This window comes from Anoplopoma fimbria, chromosome 9 (genome assembly GCF_027596085.1).
Source record: "Anoplopoma fimbria isolate UVic2021 breed Golden Eagle Sablefish chromosome 9, Afim_UVic_2022, whole genome shotgun sequence".
NCBI classification, from domain to species: domain Eukaryota; kingdom Metazoa; phylum Chordata; class Actinopteri; order Perciformes; family Anoplopomatidae; genus Anoplopoma; species Anoplopoma fimbria.
In genome coordinates, this window is record NC_072457.1 from 4,786,151 (window position 1) to 4,803,593 (window position 17,443).

The 17,443-nt window shown below is 32.0% G+C and overlaps 1 protein-coding gene across 1 annotated transcript; it reads right to left on the reverse strand.

Annotated features, from left to right (window-relative positions):
• Positions 1-8: 8 nt before the first annotated feature.
• acaa1 (acetyl-CoA acyltransferase 1) lies at positions 9-17,413 on the reverse strand. The gene is made up of 12 exons (XM_054604607.1): positions 17,141-17,413; positions 15,708-15,801; positions 14,903-14,960; positions 14,707-14,786; positions 14,586-14,628; positions 14,398-14,496; positions 13,882-13,962; positions 3,630-3,820; positions 3,375-3,554; positions 2,708-2,763; positions 1,821-1,966; positions 9-1,722 (listed from the first exon to the last, which is right to left on the reverse strand). Exons 1-12 carry the CDS (start codon positions 17,303-17,305, stop codon positions 1,647-1,649), a joined length of 1,269 nt encoding a protein of 422 aa, XP_054460582.1. The 5' UTR covers positions 17,306-17,413; the 3' UTR covers positions 9-1,646.
• Between the last annotated feature and the right edge of the window lie 30 nt (positions 17,414-17,443).

The window sequence follows — 17,443 nt, forward strand, 5'->3', positions numbered from 1 at the left end:
GCATCAAATCATGTTGAAATGTTTTATTTTTTACACGTATAAAAATCAGTACAGTTATTTAAAAGTCATTGTAGAAAATAGCAGTGATAGTCTGAGCCTCATGCTAGAACAAGTAGAATGACGTTTGAGTGGTTTAAGATTTTTATTTTTTTTCATTCCCAGATTTTTCAGTAGTTAGATTTAATAGTAACAGTTGTTATTTCAATGTGTCAGATATTAAGTAAACATTTATAAGGATCACATCAAAAGTTGAATAACAAAGCCTTGAATAAAACAGCTGGCGATGACACATTTGTCCTTTCCTCTGTGGATTTCCATCATCAGATTTGAAACTATGCAGTTTGATTTTTTTCTTTTCTTTTCTATTTACTCACATATCCTTGTGAATAAAACTTTCCGCAAATGGAGAGTAACACGCAGCTTTAATACGTCCATTTCATGGGTGTAGGTCATGTTGACGGGGACGCACACCTCCTCATTAACGGGTCGTGTTAATCCGGCTGAAACAAGTTCATCCAGTCAAAGTTTGTTGAATTTGACTCGGAAGGCTCATAGGAGGTTTAGGATATGAATATGTTCTTGCATGAGGCCCGTTATCTGACGATCAAACTCATTTACAAACATAATTACAGTTTTAGATTTGACAAAACATAATCTATTCATATCATCCTCAAACAGGAAATATAACTCCGTATCTTCACACATTAATTCCTGATTTTTGAAGCCAAATATTAAATGGTGCGTTTCATTTGGAATGGTGATACACAAACCGTGATCTACGCTTCATTCAAGCCATTATTTTCCAAATGACAGCACGTCTGCGTAAAAAGAAGGTTGTTGGATTTCTTTACATTGTTGGTTTGACGGTTTACAGAAAAACACAGTTGAAACCTTTTGTCTCTGCGCCTTCCTTCAACATTTACCTGTTTTTTTAAATTGAAGAATTAACGCAAGTGGCTCGATCAGCAACATGAAATCAAAGGCACTTAATCAGGTGCTATATGAACTTTATCTTCTATACGAGTATTAACATCTAAAGTGCAGCGTTAGTTTAAAGGTGGATGTTAAATCTCTCTGTAGCCCCTTTCAGACGTGGAACCCGTCACTCTGCTGAGCTTAGTAGTCTGAAAAGTTACGACTTTTTGATTTTGTCACTCTTCCAATAGCAGGTCCATTATTTAGTTATGTACTTTGCCTATTAGTTCAGAGATGTTTACCGCATAAACATCCACAATAAGAGGTTCAAGACATTTTCCTAACGGCTCAGGTAACATGCAATCGTACATATAAAATCATGATGTTTAAACAGCACGGCGGCCAATTACGAAAGACTAGTAATTGATACTTTAAATGCTAGACTATATGGTGATTGAGAGGGATTGTTATACATTGTTTTTTTTGCTTTTTTTTTAGGAAAATCATACTCATTCTGCCTTTTGAGTAACTGGTATCCTGCAGAAACATTGTCAAATACTGTTGTAATTGGTCTCCATGCTGTTTAAACATTATGATCTTATGTGTCAAATTCCAGGTGATGTAACTACTCACACCTGAACCGTACAGAAAACATTATGAGGTCTTAACCATTTTACCTGTCGTGTCTGAAAGGGGCTTTTAATCACAGTGACAGAGTCTTGATTAGGCTCTTATGGTCCCGGGTATTCAAACACAGCAGCCGCTCCCATCCCGGTCCCGATGCACATGGACACAACGCCGTACGCCCTGAAGACGGGGGGGATATAAAACACAAGAGAGGAACGGTAAGGAAACTTAAATGCTGTGTTGGTGAGAAACGGTGATTATCTGTGTTTGAGACGAACCTCCTTCCTCGGCGTCGGAGCTCGTTGAGCAGCGTCACCACCTGTCGAGCTCCGGTGCAGCCCAGAGGGTGACCCAGAGCGATGGCTCCCCCGTTAGGGTTCACCTTCTCCAGAGGGATCCCCAGCTTCTCCACGCAGTACACCGCCTGAGACGCAGTAAAGGGTCAGTCCGGCCAAAACACACAGAAACATTCACACTTACAAGTTTTGTTGGGTTTTTTTCATTGCAGAGATTCTTGACTTCATCCATACGTCTCTCTCAAGAAACACCTCATTTTGGTTAGTTCGTATCAGTAGAAAATAGATTCTTGGTAACAGAGATACTGTTTCCAGAGAGACTTAAGCATCGTTTATACTTTATGCGCTGAATTATTCTCCGAAACGCCAGAGTGCGTACAAACTAAATTAACTGTGAAGAAAAAGACAACGATTGTAACTCAGATATATGCAGATAGACTGTAGGTGTAACGAGGAGGGATTGTAATTGCCTGTAGACTCATATTTCATATTCATGGACTATTGTATTGACTTTGTACAAGCTCTGTAAAGAAACGTTAAATATTACATGCATAATAAAGAAACAAAGGTTGAATATCCTGTAAATAATTAGGTTTGGCTGCAAAATATTGACTAAAATGTCACTGTTTCTAAAGTATTTAATTATTATTTTTGACAGTGAAGTGACTGCGCGCTCAATTAGGCGAGTATAAACTAAGTATTACAGATGCACAAAGAGAAAAAACTATCTTAAGTGGGAATGCAGTACATTTTTGTTTTGTTTCTTTGTGAACTGACCCTTTAAAAAGAAGCACATGTAGTGAGATAAAATATGTAACGTATCTTCTTAACTTACAAAAACCAAAGTCCACAGTTAGGTCTGAACTCACCTGACTGGCAAAGGCCTCGTTGATTTCAAACACGTCGATATCGTCCACAGTCAGTCCTGAGGGAGGAAAGAGAGGGAGATTTATACAGAGTACTTTCAGGATTATTAAATACCAATAACTATATTTACAGAACTTCCAATTTAACATAACGTGGTGACAGTTGAGGAGGCAATGGTGGAAGAATTCTTTTTCTTTAATAAAAGTATTAATACTACAGTGAAGAAATACTTGAACAAGTAAACTTCCTGCATTCAAAGTGTTATTTAAGAAAAAGCACAAAAGTATTAGCATCAAAATGTTCAATATGTACCCAAAGTACGCCCATTTAAAGTGGCCCATTTCAGAATATATTATATTATTCTCGTATAATTACTGATGCATTAATGTGTTCATTGCCTTAAAGTTGCAGCTAGTAAATGTGGGGCTTTTTAAAATGTATTTATATATCTAAAATAAATAATTTTATTGGTTAATAATGCTTTGTGCTAATCTTAATCTAAATCAAATAAATAATGTGCAGTAAAAAGTACAGTATTTCCCTCTGAGATATAGTAGAGTAGAAGTATAAAGAAGTATATAAAAAAATTAAAATATGAAATGGAAGTACTTGTGTACACTACTTGAGTAAATGTTACTTGTCATCACTGTGAGGATGTAAACGTCTTACCAGCCTGCTCCAGAGCTGCAGGGATGGCGAATGCCGGTCCGATACCCATGACATCCGGAGGGACCCCCACCACCGCACTGGCCCTCAGGACCCCCAGGACCGGCAGACCCAGAGCCTCGACCGCAGACCTGCGACCAATCAGCACGGCCGCCGCCCCGTCGCTCACCTGGCTGGAGTTACCTGAGGACGAAAACATGTGTTGGAGTCAACAACAGCTGGGAGGAAGATGAACGTCTGCTAGTGAAGAACACCGACCTGCTGTGGTGCTGCCGTCCGGTTTGAAGGCCGGCCGCAGTTTGTTCAGTCCCGCCAGAGTCGTTCCCGCTCTGATGCCGTCGTCCTTGGCGACCGTCACCTGGCGCTCCTTGCCCTCGTTGTCCTCAAACCTGGTGGTGACGGGAACGATCTCCTGCTCGAACAGACCGGAGCTCTGCGCCCGGGCCGCTCTGTGGGGATGAGGTTAAATATTGTCACCAAACCATTATAATAATAATAATAATAATTTTTTCCATGATTTTTTTTACATGCAACACTAAGACTGTTTAATTACTTTTTTTTCGATACTATACAATTACTTTTTAAATTACTTTTTCGACATACTATGAGTTTTTGACATAATATACTTTGATTTTTAATTTACTTTTTGGACAAAATATACTATGAATGTTTTACATACTATACTATAACTTTTTGGGGTCTTTTTTCGAAATACAATACTATGTTTTCTTTAACTTACTATGTTATTTTTTAATAAACTATACTTAGACTTTTCAACACACCATACTTTGATTTATTTCATTGCTTTTTTGAACATACGATACTATGGACTTTTTGAATTAAAGATTTTCATGATTTTCATCAACATACATTTTTTTTACATGCTGTACTATGCATTGTATTTTAACTTTTTGGACATAATATACTATGATTTTTTTATGATACTATACTATGACTTTTTTATGACTTTTTCAACATACTATACTATGATTTTTTTTTTTGACTTTTTAATGACTTTTTCGACTATGCTATTATATTACTTCATGATTTTTTTTTGACATACTATACTATGACTTTTCTTTGACTTTTTTGACATATACTATGACTTTTTAATTACTTTTTCCGACATGCTATACTATACTTTTTATGACTCTTTTCAACATGCTAAACTATGATTTTTTTTATGATTTTTCACATGCAATTTTTTTCGACATACTATACATGCTAAACTATGACTTTTTATGACTTTTTTCGACATGCTATACTATGACGATTTTTTTATGACTTTTCAACATGCTATACTATGACGTTTTTTATGACTTTTTTGACATGCTATACTATGACGTTTTTTTATGACTTTTTTCGACATGCTATACTATGACTTTTTTTTATGACTTTTTATGACTTTTTTTCGACATGCTATAATATGACGTTTTTTTATGACTTTTTTGACATGCTATACTATGACGATTTTTATGATTTTTTATGACTTTTTTCAACATGCTAAACTATGATTTTTTTTATGACTTTTTTTGACATGCTATACTATGACGTTTTTTTTATACTATTTATGACTTTTTTTTGCTAAACTATGATTTTTTTATGACTTTTTAATGACTTTTTCGACATGCTATACTATGACGTTTTTATGACTTTTCAACATGCTATACTATGACGTTTTTTATGACTTTTTGCTATATGACGTTTTTTATGACTTTTTTCGACATGCTTAATATGACGATGACTTTTTTCGACATGCTATACTATGACGTTTTTTATGATGTTTTTATGACTTTTTCAACATGCTAAACTATGACGTTTTTTTTATGACTTTTTTTCATGCAATACTATGTTTTTCGACATACTTTTATGAATTTTTTTCGCCATGCTAAACTATGATTTTTTTATGACGTTTTTATGACTTTTCGACATGCTTACTATGACGTTTTTTTATGACTTTTTTATGACATGCTATACTATGACGGTTTTTTTATGATTTTTTCGACATGCTATACTATGACGTTTTTTATGACATTTTTGACTTTTTTCGACATGCTAAATTTACTATGACTTTTTTCGACATGCTATACTATGACGTTTTTTTTTTAACTTTTTTTCGACATGCTATACTATGACGTTTTTTTTATGACATTTTTGATGACTTTTTTTCGACATGCTATACTATGACTTTTTTTTATGACTTTTTACATGCTATACTTTTTTTTTTTTAACTTTTTTTGACATGCTATACTATGATTTTTTTTTATGACTTTTTAATTACTTTTTTCGACATGCTATACTATGACGTTTTTTTATGACTTTTTTCGATGTACATGTACTTCCTACCGCAGGTTAAAAAGAAAAGTGCAACCTGCACAGTCAATGATGGTGCTCTTCTACATTGCAATCACTGAGTTCCTCCTCATCTCCTTCGTCACCATTTGTACGCTGCTGCATCAGTAAAGGAAAAGTTTAGACTGCAGCGGATCATTTGCTCTGCTCAGAAGGTGATTGGCTGCACTTTGACCTCCATCCAGGTCCCTGAGGCGGGCAGGAAAGATTGCTGGTGACCTCATCAAAGCCCTGGACCCGATGACGTGGCCTCCTATCACCTCCCATACTACATGTTACATTAATGTCTTTAGATAGGTCTTCATGCGTTACAATAAAACAATTATTTTGGGGCTTTTCTCTCTGTACATTGTTTGTTCTTTTATACTTCATAATGTGAATCTTTCCAATTTCCCTGAAAAGTGCATGAATTTTCAATAAAATCTTCAAATCACTTTTATTCATGTATATTGTGCATATTGTAATTGTTTGCATGATTAGTGCAGTTTTCTTCTGTATCTGACTGTATCACATACTATGATATTACTTTCATATACTATACTAATGTGAGGTGAATTTATGGAAGGGTTAAGATAAAGAAAGCAAAATATAAACATGAATCAATTTCAGATAATGTATAAAAAAAACTGAATTTCAGAGCTACAAGGATGAGGATGGGGCCCCATATCTCTCAGGACTGTGATGATTGTTTTTTTGTTTTACGTATTAAGATGATTATTAACTAGTTTATCAGATACATATTATGTTGGTTATTCAAGTCATAAAAAGGGGTAGGAACTTTGCTGTAATTTACGGTATATACTTAGTGTTCTTTTTATCGGTTATTCTTGATTGGTTGCATGTTCAAATAAATCTATATCTATACTAATCTAAAGCGTGACTTACTATACTAAGACTTTTTTCATGATTTTTATTTGACATGCTATACTATGACGTTTTTTTTAATGACTTTTTTCGACATGCTATACTATGAAGTTGTTTTATGACTTTTTTCGACATATATGACGGTTTTTATGACTTTTTTTTTTTTACATGCTATATACTATGACTTTTTTTTTTGACTTTTTTTTTATGACTTTTTTCGACATGCTATACTATGACGTTTTTTTATTTTTTATGACTTTTTTTTCGACATATATGACTTTTTTATGACTTTTTTATGACTTTTTTCGACATGCTATACTATGACGTTTTTTATGACTTTTTTTCGATGACTTTTTATGACTTTTTTTCGACATGCTATACTATGACGTTTTTTTATGACTTTTTTATGACTGCTATACTATGACGTTGTTTTATTTTTTTCGACATATTTTTTTATGACTTTTTTTTTTTCGACATGCTATACTATGACGTTTTTTATGACTTTTTTATGACTTTTTTCGACATGCTATACTATGACGTTTTTTATGACTTTTTTCGACTTTTTTATGAATACTATGACGTTTTTTATTTACTTTTTTATGACTTTTTTCGACATGCTATACTATGAAGGTGTTTTATGACTTTTTTCGACATATATGACTTTTTTATGACTTTTTTCGACATGCTATACTATGACGTTTTTTATGACTTTTCTATGACTTTTTTCGACATGCTATACTATGAAGTTGTTTTATGACTTTTTTCGACATACTATACTATGACGTTTTTTTATGACTTTTTCTATGACTTTTTTCGACATGCTATACTATGACGTTTTTTTATGACTTTTCTATGACTTTTTTTTTTTCGACATGCTATACTATGAAGTTTTTTATGACTTTTTTCGACATATATGACTTTTTTATGATTTTTTCGACATGCTATACTATGACGTTTTTTATGACTTTTCTATGACTTTTTTCGACATACTATACTATGACGTTTTTTTTATGACTTTTTATGATTTTTTTCGACATGCTATACTATGACGTTTTTTTTAAACTTTTTTCGACATGCTATACTATGACGTTTTTTTATGACTTTTCTATGACTTTTTTTTTCGACATGCTATACTATGACGTTTTTTATGACTTTTTTATGACTTTTTTCGACATGCTATACTATGCGTTTTTTTATTACTTTTTATGACTTTTTTCGACATGCTATACTATGACGTTTTTTTTAAACTTTTTTCGACATGCTATACTATGAAGTTGTTTTATGACTTTTTTCGACATGACTTTTTTATGATTTTTTTGACATTTTATACTATGACGTTTTTTTATGACTTTTTTGACTTTTTTCGACATGCTATACTATGACGTTTTTTATAAACTTTTTTCGACATGCTATACTATGACGTTTTTTTATGACTTTTTTATGATTTTTTTCGACATGCTATACTATGACGTTTTTTTATGACTTTTTTATGACTTTTTTCGACATGCTATACTATGACGTTTTTTTATGACTTTTTGCTATACTATGACTTTTTTATTTATGACTTTTTTCGACATGCTATACTATGACGTTTTTTTATGACTTTTTTATGATTTTTTTCGACATGCTATACTATGACGTTTTTTATGACTTTTCTATGACTTTTTTCGACATGCTATACTATGAAGTTGTTTTATGACTTTTTTCGACATATATGACTTTTATGATTTTTTTGACTTTTTTCGACATGCTATACCATTACTTTTTTATGACTTTTTTATGACTTTTTTCGACATGCTATAATATGACTTTTTAAATGACTTTTTTTCGACATGCTATACTATGACATTTTTTATACTTTTTTATGACTTTTTTTGCTATACTATGACGTTTTTTATTTACTTTTTCATGACTTTTTTCGACATGCTATACTATGACGTTTTTTTTACTTTTTATGACTTTTTTCGACATGCTATACTATGAAGTTGTTTTATGACTTTTTTCGACATATATGACTTTTTTATGATTTTTTATGATTTTTTTCGACATGCTATACTATGACGTTTTTTTATGACTTTTTATGATTTTTTTCGACATGCTATACTATGACGTTTTTTATTTACTTTTTAACGACTTTTTTTCGACATGCTATACTATGACTTTTTTAATGACTTTTTTCGACATGCTATACTATGACTTTTTTAATGACTTTTTTCGACATGCTATACTATGACGTTTTTTATGATTTTTTTATGACCTTTTTCGACATGCTATACTATGATGTTTTTTATGACTTTTCGACATGCTGACGTTTTTTTATGACTTTTTTGTGACTTTTTTCGACATGCTATACTATGACGATTTTTATGATTTTTTCATGACACATGCTATACTATGACGTTTTCTTTAAACTTTTTTGCTATACTATGACGTTTTTTTTAAACTTTTTTCGACATGCTATACTATGACGTTTTTTTATGACTTTTTTCGACATGCTATACTATGACGTTTTTTTATGACTTTATTATGACTTTTTTAGACATGCTATACTATGACGGTTTTTTTTATGACTTTTTCGACATGCTATACTATGACGTTTTTTTATGACTTTTTTCGATGTACATGTACTTCCTACCGCAGGTTAAAAAAGAAAAGTGCAACCTGCACAGTCAATGATGGTGCTCTTCTACATTGCAATCACTGAGTTCCTCCTCATCTCCTTCGTCACCATTTGTACGCTGCTGCATCAGTAAAGGAAAAGTTTAGACTGCAGCGGATCATTTGCTCTGCTGAGGAGGTGATTGGCTGCACTTTGACCTCCATCCAGGTCCCTGAGGCGGGCAGGAAAGATTGCTGGTGACCTCATCAAAGCCCTGGACCCGATGACGTGGCCTCCTATCACCTCCCATACTACATGTTACATTAATGTCTTTCGATAGGTCTTCATGCGTTCCAATAAAACAATTATTTTGGGGCTTTTCTCTCTGTACATTGTTTGTTCTTTTATACTTCATAATGTGAATCTTTCCAATTTCCCTGAAAAGTGCATGAATTTTCAATAAAATCTTCAAATCACTTTTATTCATGTATATTGTGCATATTTTAATTGTTTGCATGATTAGTGCAGTTTTCTTCTGTATCTGACTGTATCACATACTATGATATTACTTTCATATACTATACTAATGTGAGGTGAATTTATGGAAGGGTTAAGATAAAGAAAGCAAAATATAAACATGAATCAATTTCAGATAATGTATAAAAAAAACTGAATTTCAGAGCTACAAGGATGAGGATGGGGCCCCATATCTCTCAGGACTGTGATGATTGTTTTACGTATTAAGATGATTATTAACTAGTTTATCAGATACATATTATGTTGGTTATTCAAGTCATAAAAAGGGGTAGGAACTTTGCTGTAATTTACGGTATATACTTAGTGTTCTTTTTATCGGTTATTCTTGATTTGTTGCATGTTCAAATAAATCTATATCTATACTAATCTAAAGCGTGACTTACTATACTAAGACTTTTTTCATGATTTTTATTTGACATGCTATACTATGAAGTTGTTTTATGACTTTTTTCGACATATATGACGGTTTTTATGACTTTTTTTTGACTTGCTATACTATGACGTTTTTTATGACTTTTCTATGACTTTTTTTCGACATACTATACTATGACGTTTTTTTATGACTTTTCTGTGACTTTTTTCGACATGCTATACTATGACGTTTTTTTATGACTTTTTATGATTTTTTTCCGACATGCTATACTATGACGTTTTTTTATGACTTTTCTATGATTTTTTTCGACATGCTATACTATGACGTTTTTTTTAAACTTTTTTCGACATACTATACAACGTTTTTTATTTACTTTTTTATGACTTTTTTCGACATGCTATACTATGAAGTTGTTTTATGACTTTTTTCGACATATATGACTTTTTTATGATTTTTTTCGACATGCTATACTATGACGTTTTTTTATGACTTTTTTATGATTTTTTTCGACATGCTATACTATGAAGTTGTTTTATGACTTTTCGACATATATGATTTTTTTATGATTTTTCTATGACTTTTTTCGACATGCTATACTATGACGTTTTTTTATGACTTTTCTATGACTTTTTTCGACATGCTATACTATGACGTTTTTTATGACTTTTTTATGATTTTTTCGACATGCTATACTATGACGTTTTTTATAACTTTTTTATGACTTTTTTCGACATGCTATACTATGACGTTTTTTATGACTTTTCTATGACTTTTTTCGACATGCTATACTATGAAGGTGTTTTATGACTTTTTTCGACATATATGACTTTTTTATGATTTTTTTCGACATGCTATACTATGACGTTTTTTTATGACTTTTTTATGATTTTTTTCGACATGCTATACTATGAAGTTGTTTTATGACTTTTTTCGACATATATGACTTTTTTATGATTTTTCTATGACTTTTTTCGACATGCTATACTATGACGTTTTTTTATGACTTTTCTATGACTTTTTTCGACATGCTATACTATGACGTTTTTTTATGACTTTTTTATGATTTTTTTCGACATGCTATACTATGACGTTTTTTAAAACTTTTTTACGACTTTTTTCGACATGCTATACTATGACTTTTTTTATGACTTTTCTTATGACTTTTTTCGACATGCTATATACTATGAAGGTGTTTTATGACTTTTTTCGACATATATGACTTTTTTATGATTTTTTTCGACATGCTATACTATGACGTTTTTTTATGACTTTTCTATGACTTTTTTCGACATGCTATACTATGACGTTTTTTTAAAACTTTTTTCGACATGCTATACTATGACGTTTTTTATTTACTTTTTTATGACTTTTTTCGATATGCTATACTATGACGTTTTTTTTTAACTTTTTCGACATGGTATACTATGACGTTTTTTATTTACTTTTTTTTCGACATGCTATACTATGAAGTTGTTTTATGACTTTTTTTCGACATATATGACTTTTTTATGATTTTTCTATGACTTTTTTCGACATACTATACTATGACGTTTTTTTATGACTTTTTTATGATTTTTTTCGACATGCTATACTATGACGTTTTTTATGACTTTTCTATGACTTTTTTCGACATGCTATACTATGAAGGTGTTTTATGACTTTTTTCGACATATATGACTTTTTTATGATTTTTTTCGACATGCTATACTATGACGTTTTTTTTTAACTTTTTTATGAATTTTTTCGACATGCTATACTATGACGTTTTTTATGATTTTTTTCGACATGCTATACTATGAAGGTTTTTATGACTTTTTTTCGACATGCTATACTATGACGTTTTTTTATGACTTTTCTATGACTTTTTTCGACATGCTATACTATGAAGGTGTTTTATGACTTTTTTTTTTCGACATATATGACTTTTTTATGATTTTTTGATTTTTTCGACATGCTATACTATGACGTTTTTTTATGACTTTTTTATGATTTTTTTCGACATGCTATACTATGACGTTTTTTTATGACTTTTCTGTGACTTTTTTCGACATGCTATACTATACTATGACTTTTTTATGACTTTTTTCGATATGCTGTACTATGACGGTTTTTTATGACTTTTTTATGACTTTTTTCGACATGCTATACTATGACGTTTTTTTATGACATTTTATGACTTTTTTATTTTTTTTCGAATGCTATACTATGAAGTTTTTTTATGACTTTTTTCGACATATATGACTGCTATACTATGACGTTTTTTATGACTTTTTCTATGACTTTTTTCGACATGCTATACTATGACGTTTTTTTATGACTTTTCTGTGACTTTTTTCGACATGCTATACTATGACGTTTTTTATGACTTTTCTATGACTTTTTTCGACATGCTATACTATGAAGTTGTTTTATGACTTTTTTTCGACATATATGACTTTTTTATGATTTTTTTCGACATGCTATACTATGACGTTTTTTATTTACTTTTTCATGACTTTTTTCGACATGCTATACTATGACGTTTTTTATGACTTTTTTATGACACATGCTATACTATGACGTTTTTTATGACTTTTTTCGACTTTTTTTCGACATGCTATACTATGACGGTTTTTATGACTTTTTTCGACATGCTATGACTTTTTTATATGACTTTTTTTCGACATGCTATACTATGACGTTTTTTATGACTTTTCTATGACTTTTTTTCGACATGCTATACTATGACGGTTTTTATGACTTTTTTTTCGACATATATGACTATTTTTTTCGACATGCTATTATGACGTTTTTTATGACTTTTTTATGATTTTTTTCGACATGCTATACTATGAAGTTTTTTTATGACTTTTTTCGACATATATGACTTTTATGATTTTTTTCGACATGCTATACTATGACGTTTTTTTATACTTTTTTATGACATTTTTTACTATGAAGTTGTTTTTTTTTTTATGACTTTTTTTTACATGCTATACTATGACGTTTTTTTATGACTTTTTTGACTTTTTTCGACATGCTATACTATGACGTTTTTTATGACTTTTTATGACTTTTTTCGACATGCTATACTATGACGTTTTTTTATGACTTTTTATGATTTTTTTCGACATGCTATACTATGACGTTTTTTTATGACTTATTTATGATTTTTTTCGACATGCTATACTATGACGTTTTTTAATGACTTTTTGTGACTTTTTTCGACATGCTATACTATGAAGTTTTTTTTTTTTATGATATGACGTTTTTTTATGACTTTTTTCGATATGCTATACTATGACGGTTTTTTATGACTTTTTTCGATATGCTATTATGACATGCTATACTATGAAGGTTTTTATGACTTTTTTATGACTTTTTTCGACATGCTATACTATACTATGACGTTTTTTTATGACTTTTTTCGACATGCTATACTATGACGTTTTTTTATGATTTTTTAAAACTTTTTTTGCCATACTATGACTTTTTTTATGACTTTTTTCAACATGCTATACTATGACTTTTTTCAACATGCTATACTATGACATTTTTAAGGTCTTCTTTGATACACTACATTATGACTTTTATATGACTTTCATGACATTTTTCTACAAACATTTACTTCTTTAACAGTTCTTTTGAGTCCAGGCTCAGGTCTATGCCAAATTCTAAGATATATTCCCTAAAGGTGTCCCTGGAAATAGCGGTCACGAGAAAGGGACGGATGGACGGACGGAGGAACAGGTGGACAGACAGACAACCTGAACAGCGTGGAGCCATAAAAACTTCACTGCACTCACTTTTGCTGAGAACTGAGAGCGAAGGCGTCCTGCTTTTCTCTGGAGATCCCGAATCTCTCTGCGACGTTCTCTGAGGTGATGCTGTAAAAACAAAGAACATGTGGATCACATCCTCCATTGACCTGGGCCAGGTGGTGCGGAATCAATTTGGGGGAAATACATTGTTTGTAAATTGGGTTTTTTTATTTTATTATATAAACACTTTTCAGGGCCACATCACAAAATTTGAGATTAACGGCACATTTTTGGATGAGACATGTTGTGGTTACTATAACACGTTTTGGTATTATATAAATACCATAAAACCAAATATGGGATTATAAAAAACTCATTAAAGGGATTGGTATAACACATTTGGGATCATAGCAAGTTTAAGGATAAAAATATGTGGAAATGACGGCATTTTTGGAGATTGTGATCACAGATTTTGGAATGATAACAAATACAGTTTGAGATTGTTAAAACAAATTGGAGCATATCACAAATGTTCTGTTGTGTGAGCAGCAGAGGTCTCACCCCATCGGGATGATGCAGTCTCTGGCTTTGTCGATGTCGGTCAGCCTGGAGCTCAAATCTCCTGGATTTCCTAGCTCACGCAGAGACATGCTCTCCACGCTGACAAACACACAAACACACAGTTTTATACTGGTAAAGAAAAGAAACATTTTTTGTACCCTTTCACACTGAATGATAAATAAACGTACCCACAGGCGAGGCCCAGGTCAATGGATCTGCTCCTGATGGCTCCTGATCACACACAGCGTTACAAACAGAGTAAACACACGTTGTATTTATGTTAATGAGTGATGACTGGAGAGTTTGTACCTGCGATGTTGAACAGAGCCTGCAGTCCAGAGGAGCACTGTCTGTTGGTGGTGTAGCAGGGTACCGTCTCTGGAAACCCACTGAAACCAAGACAGAGCCGTGAGACACAGTGTGACTGAATGAAGGAGGATGAGCGAGTGAATCAGTGATGATGATGATGATGATGATGATGATGAGTGATGATGATGAGTCTGACCTGAGGAAGTGAGCCACCCTGGCCATCAGAGCACCGGCACCGGGCTGCAACACATTACCTGCAGACAGCAACAAACAGGTCAACAAACAGGGCATTCTATAATCAAAAATCTATAATTAAAAATCTATAATTAAAAATCTATAACACCAGAGTCAGAGTAGAAAACAATCTGCTGCAATGGAATTAATTAATAATTAATTAGGATTTATAAATATTATTATTAATAAAGTTTAATTACATTTTTTCTGCCTTCAAGAAAAAAGGAAATATGGCTGCCTGTTAGACTTCCCATAATGTCTTAAACTATAAAATATCTTAATATATTTTATGTATTAAAACCTTTTAATTCATTGATATTTGTAACATGAACTTTGTTGTAGAAGAAGTACTCAGATATTTTACTTAAGTAAAACTAGCAATAACACAGTGTAGAAATACTTCTTGGTAGTTTGTGAATTTTAATCAAGAGATCAATAAAGTTTTATTTTAATCTTAAATAATTCAACAGAAATGATGTGTTGATTATATTTTGTATTATTAATCTGAATCTGCAAAGTAACTGAAGTTATTGAATAAATGTACTAAAATGTACTAAATTGTACTCAAGTACAATACTTGAGTAAAGGTACTTAGTTACTTTCCATTTCAAAATGCAGAGCAGATTTATTTTACTCTAATTTTTTTGTGGATTTATTTTGTGTAGAGAAAGAACCAAATTATTAACATTAAATCAAAAATGTAATTAGTATTTGACTTGACAAACACAACGTGACGGCGGTCAAAGAACAGAATTGAATCGTCTCACCGACACAAACGTCCCCCAGCTTGTCGGCTGAAAGTCCAACATCTGTGAGCACAGCTGTCATCACCGCACTCAGCAGCTCGTCAGGCGTCGTGTCCTGCAGACGAACAGAAGGGTTAAATTATAGCACGGAGGTCGGAGTAGTAGTGAAGTAAAGTACTACAACTAAGCTACAAATACTCCAATATAATTAAAGCATTAAAAAAATACATGTAAAAGTCAATAAACCTCTTTCACTAAAGAAAGAGGTTTAGTTTAGTCAAAAAGGTCAGGATAATTAACTCTTTAACAATTTATTATAGTGATAAAATTATATTATGTTTTTTATATACTAGCTACTATATGTACATAGTAAATGTACTTTCCACCACTGCTGTATCATTTGTTTCACTCCAATCAGCTTCATCATTAGCTTGTTTGCAGATACACCAGTTAAAAGCATTGGTGGAATGTAACTAAGTACATTCACTTGAGTATTTACACTTTATGTGACTTTATACTATATCTCAGGGGTAAATACGTAATTTACCCCTGAAATTTGTAATGTAATGTAATTTTCCCCACATAAAGCTTTAGTTACTTAAAATATTACACCACAAATGTGTTGATGTTGAATGTTTGTGATAAACTGAAGGATGGAGTTTTCCCCTTTATGTATTAATACAACTCTTCTTATTCTTTAAGCTCTTCTTATTTTAAACTCTTCTTATTCTTTAACTCTTCTTATTCTTTAAGCTAAATAAACTCTTCTTATTCTTTAACTCTTCTTATTCTCTTCTTATTCTTTAACTCTTCTTATTCTTTAACTCTTCTTATTCTTTAAACTCTTCTTAAACTTCTCTTCTTATTCTTTAACTCTTCTTATTCTTTAAGCTAAATAAACTCTTCTTATTCTTTAACTCTTCTTATTCTTTAAACTCTTCTTATTCTTTAAGCTAAATAAACTCTTCTTATTCTTTAACTCTTCTTATTCTTTAACTCTTCTTATTCTTTAAGCTAAATAAACTCTTATTCTTTAACTCTTCTTATTCTTTAACTCTTCTTATTCTTTAAGATAAATAAACTCTTCTTATTCTTTAACTCTTCTTATTCTTTAAGCTAAATAAACTCTTCTTATTCTTTAACTCTTCTTATTCTTTCTTATTCTTTAACTCTAAAATAAACTCTTCTTATTCTTTAACTCTTCTTATTCTTTAAACTCTTCTTATTCTTTAACTCTTCTTATTCTTTAACTCTTCTTATTCTTTAACTCTTCTTATTCTTTAAGCTAAATAAACTATTTAAAAAGGCCTCTCTGAGCTCATTATTTCCTGAAGTTAAGGATCATTAATTAAGTACTCCTTCCACCACCACAGTTTGATGTTCTTCCTCACTGCATCATCTTCCTCTTCACTCTTCATCACACCTGTCAGGTGAGCCAGTCAGACCTCAGTCACCTTAAACGCTCCTCTCTTCGCCTTCCCGACGGCCGTCCTCCGTCCATGAACCACCACCACGTCCTCCGGGCTGCTGCTGCCGGCAGACCCGCACTGCGACCTCCGCACACGTGTGGAGGAACCAGCGGGGGACAAGTGGCCAGAAATGATCTTTAACCTGTGCATATTTAAGATTTAAAAACGGATTTAATCTGAGGTTGCACTTCTACAAACAGCCTGTTTGGTTTGAACTCTGCACTCTGCTGTCAGCTGTCAGGACGGAAAGCGCGGAGGGACAAACTTTGAGTAAATTGCCTTCCGAGC

Coding starts and splice junctions, on each gene's coding strand:
- acaa1 (XM_054604607.1), bottom strand. CDS start 17,305: ATGCACAGGTTAAAGATCATTTCTGGCCACTTGTCCCCCGCTGGTTCC. Junction 14,961..15,707: donor GCTGGGGGACGTTTGTGTCG/GTGAGACGATTC, acceptor TGCTGTCTGCAG/GTAATGTGTTGCAGCCCGGT. Junction 1,967..2,707: donor ACGAGGCCTTTGCCAGTCAG/GTGAGTTCAGAC, acceptor ACTGCGTCTCAG/GCGGTGTACTGCGTGGAGAA.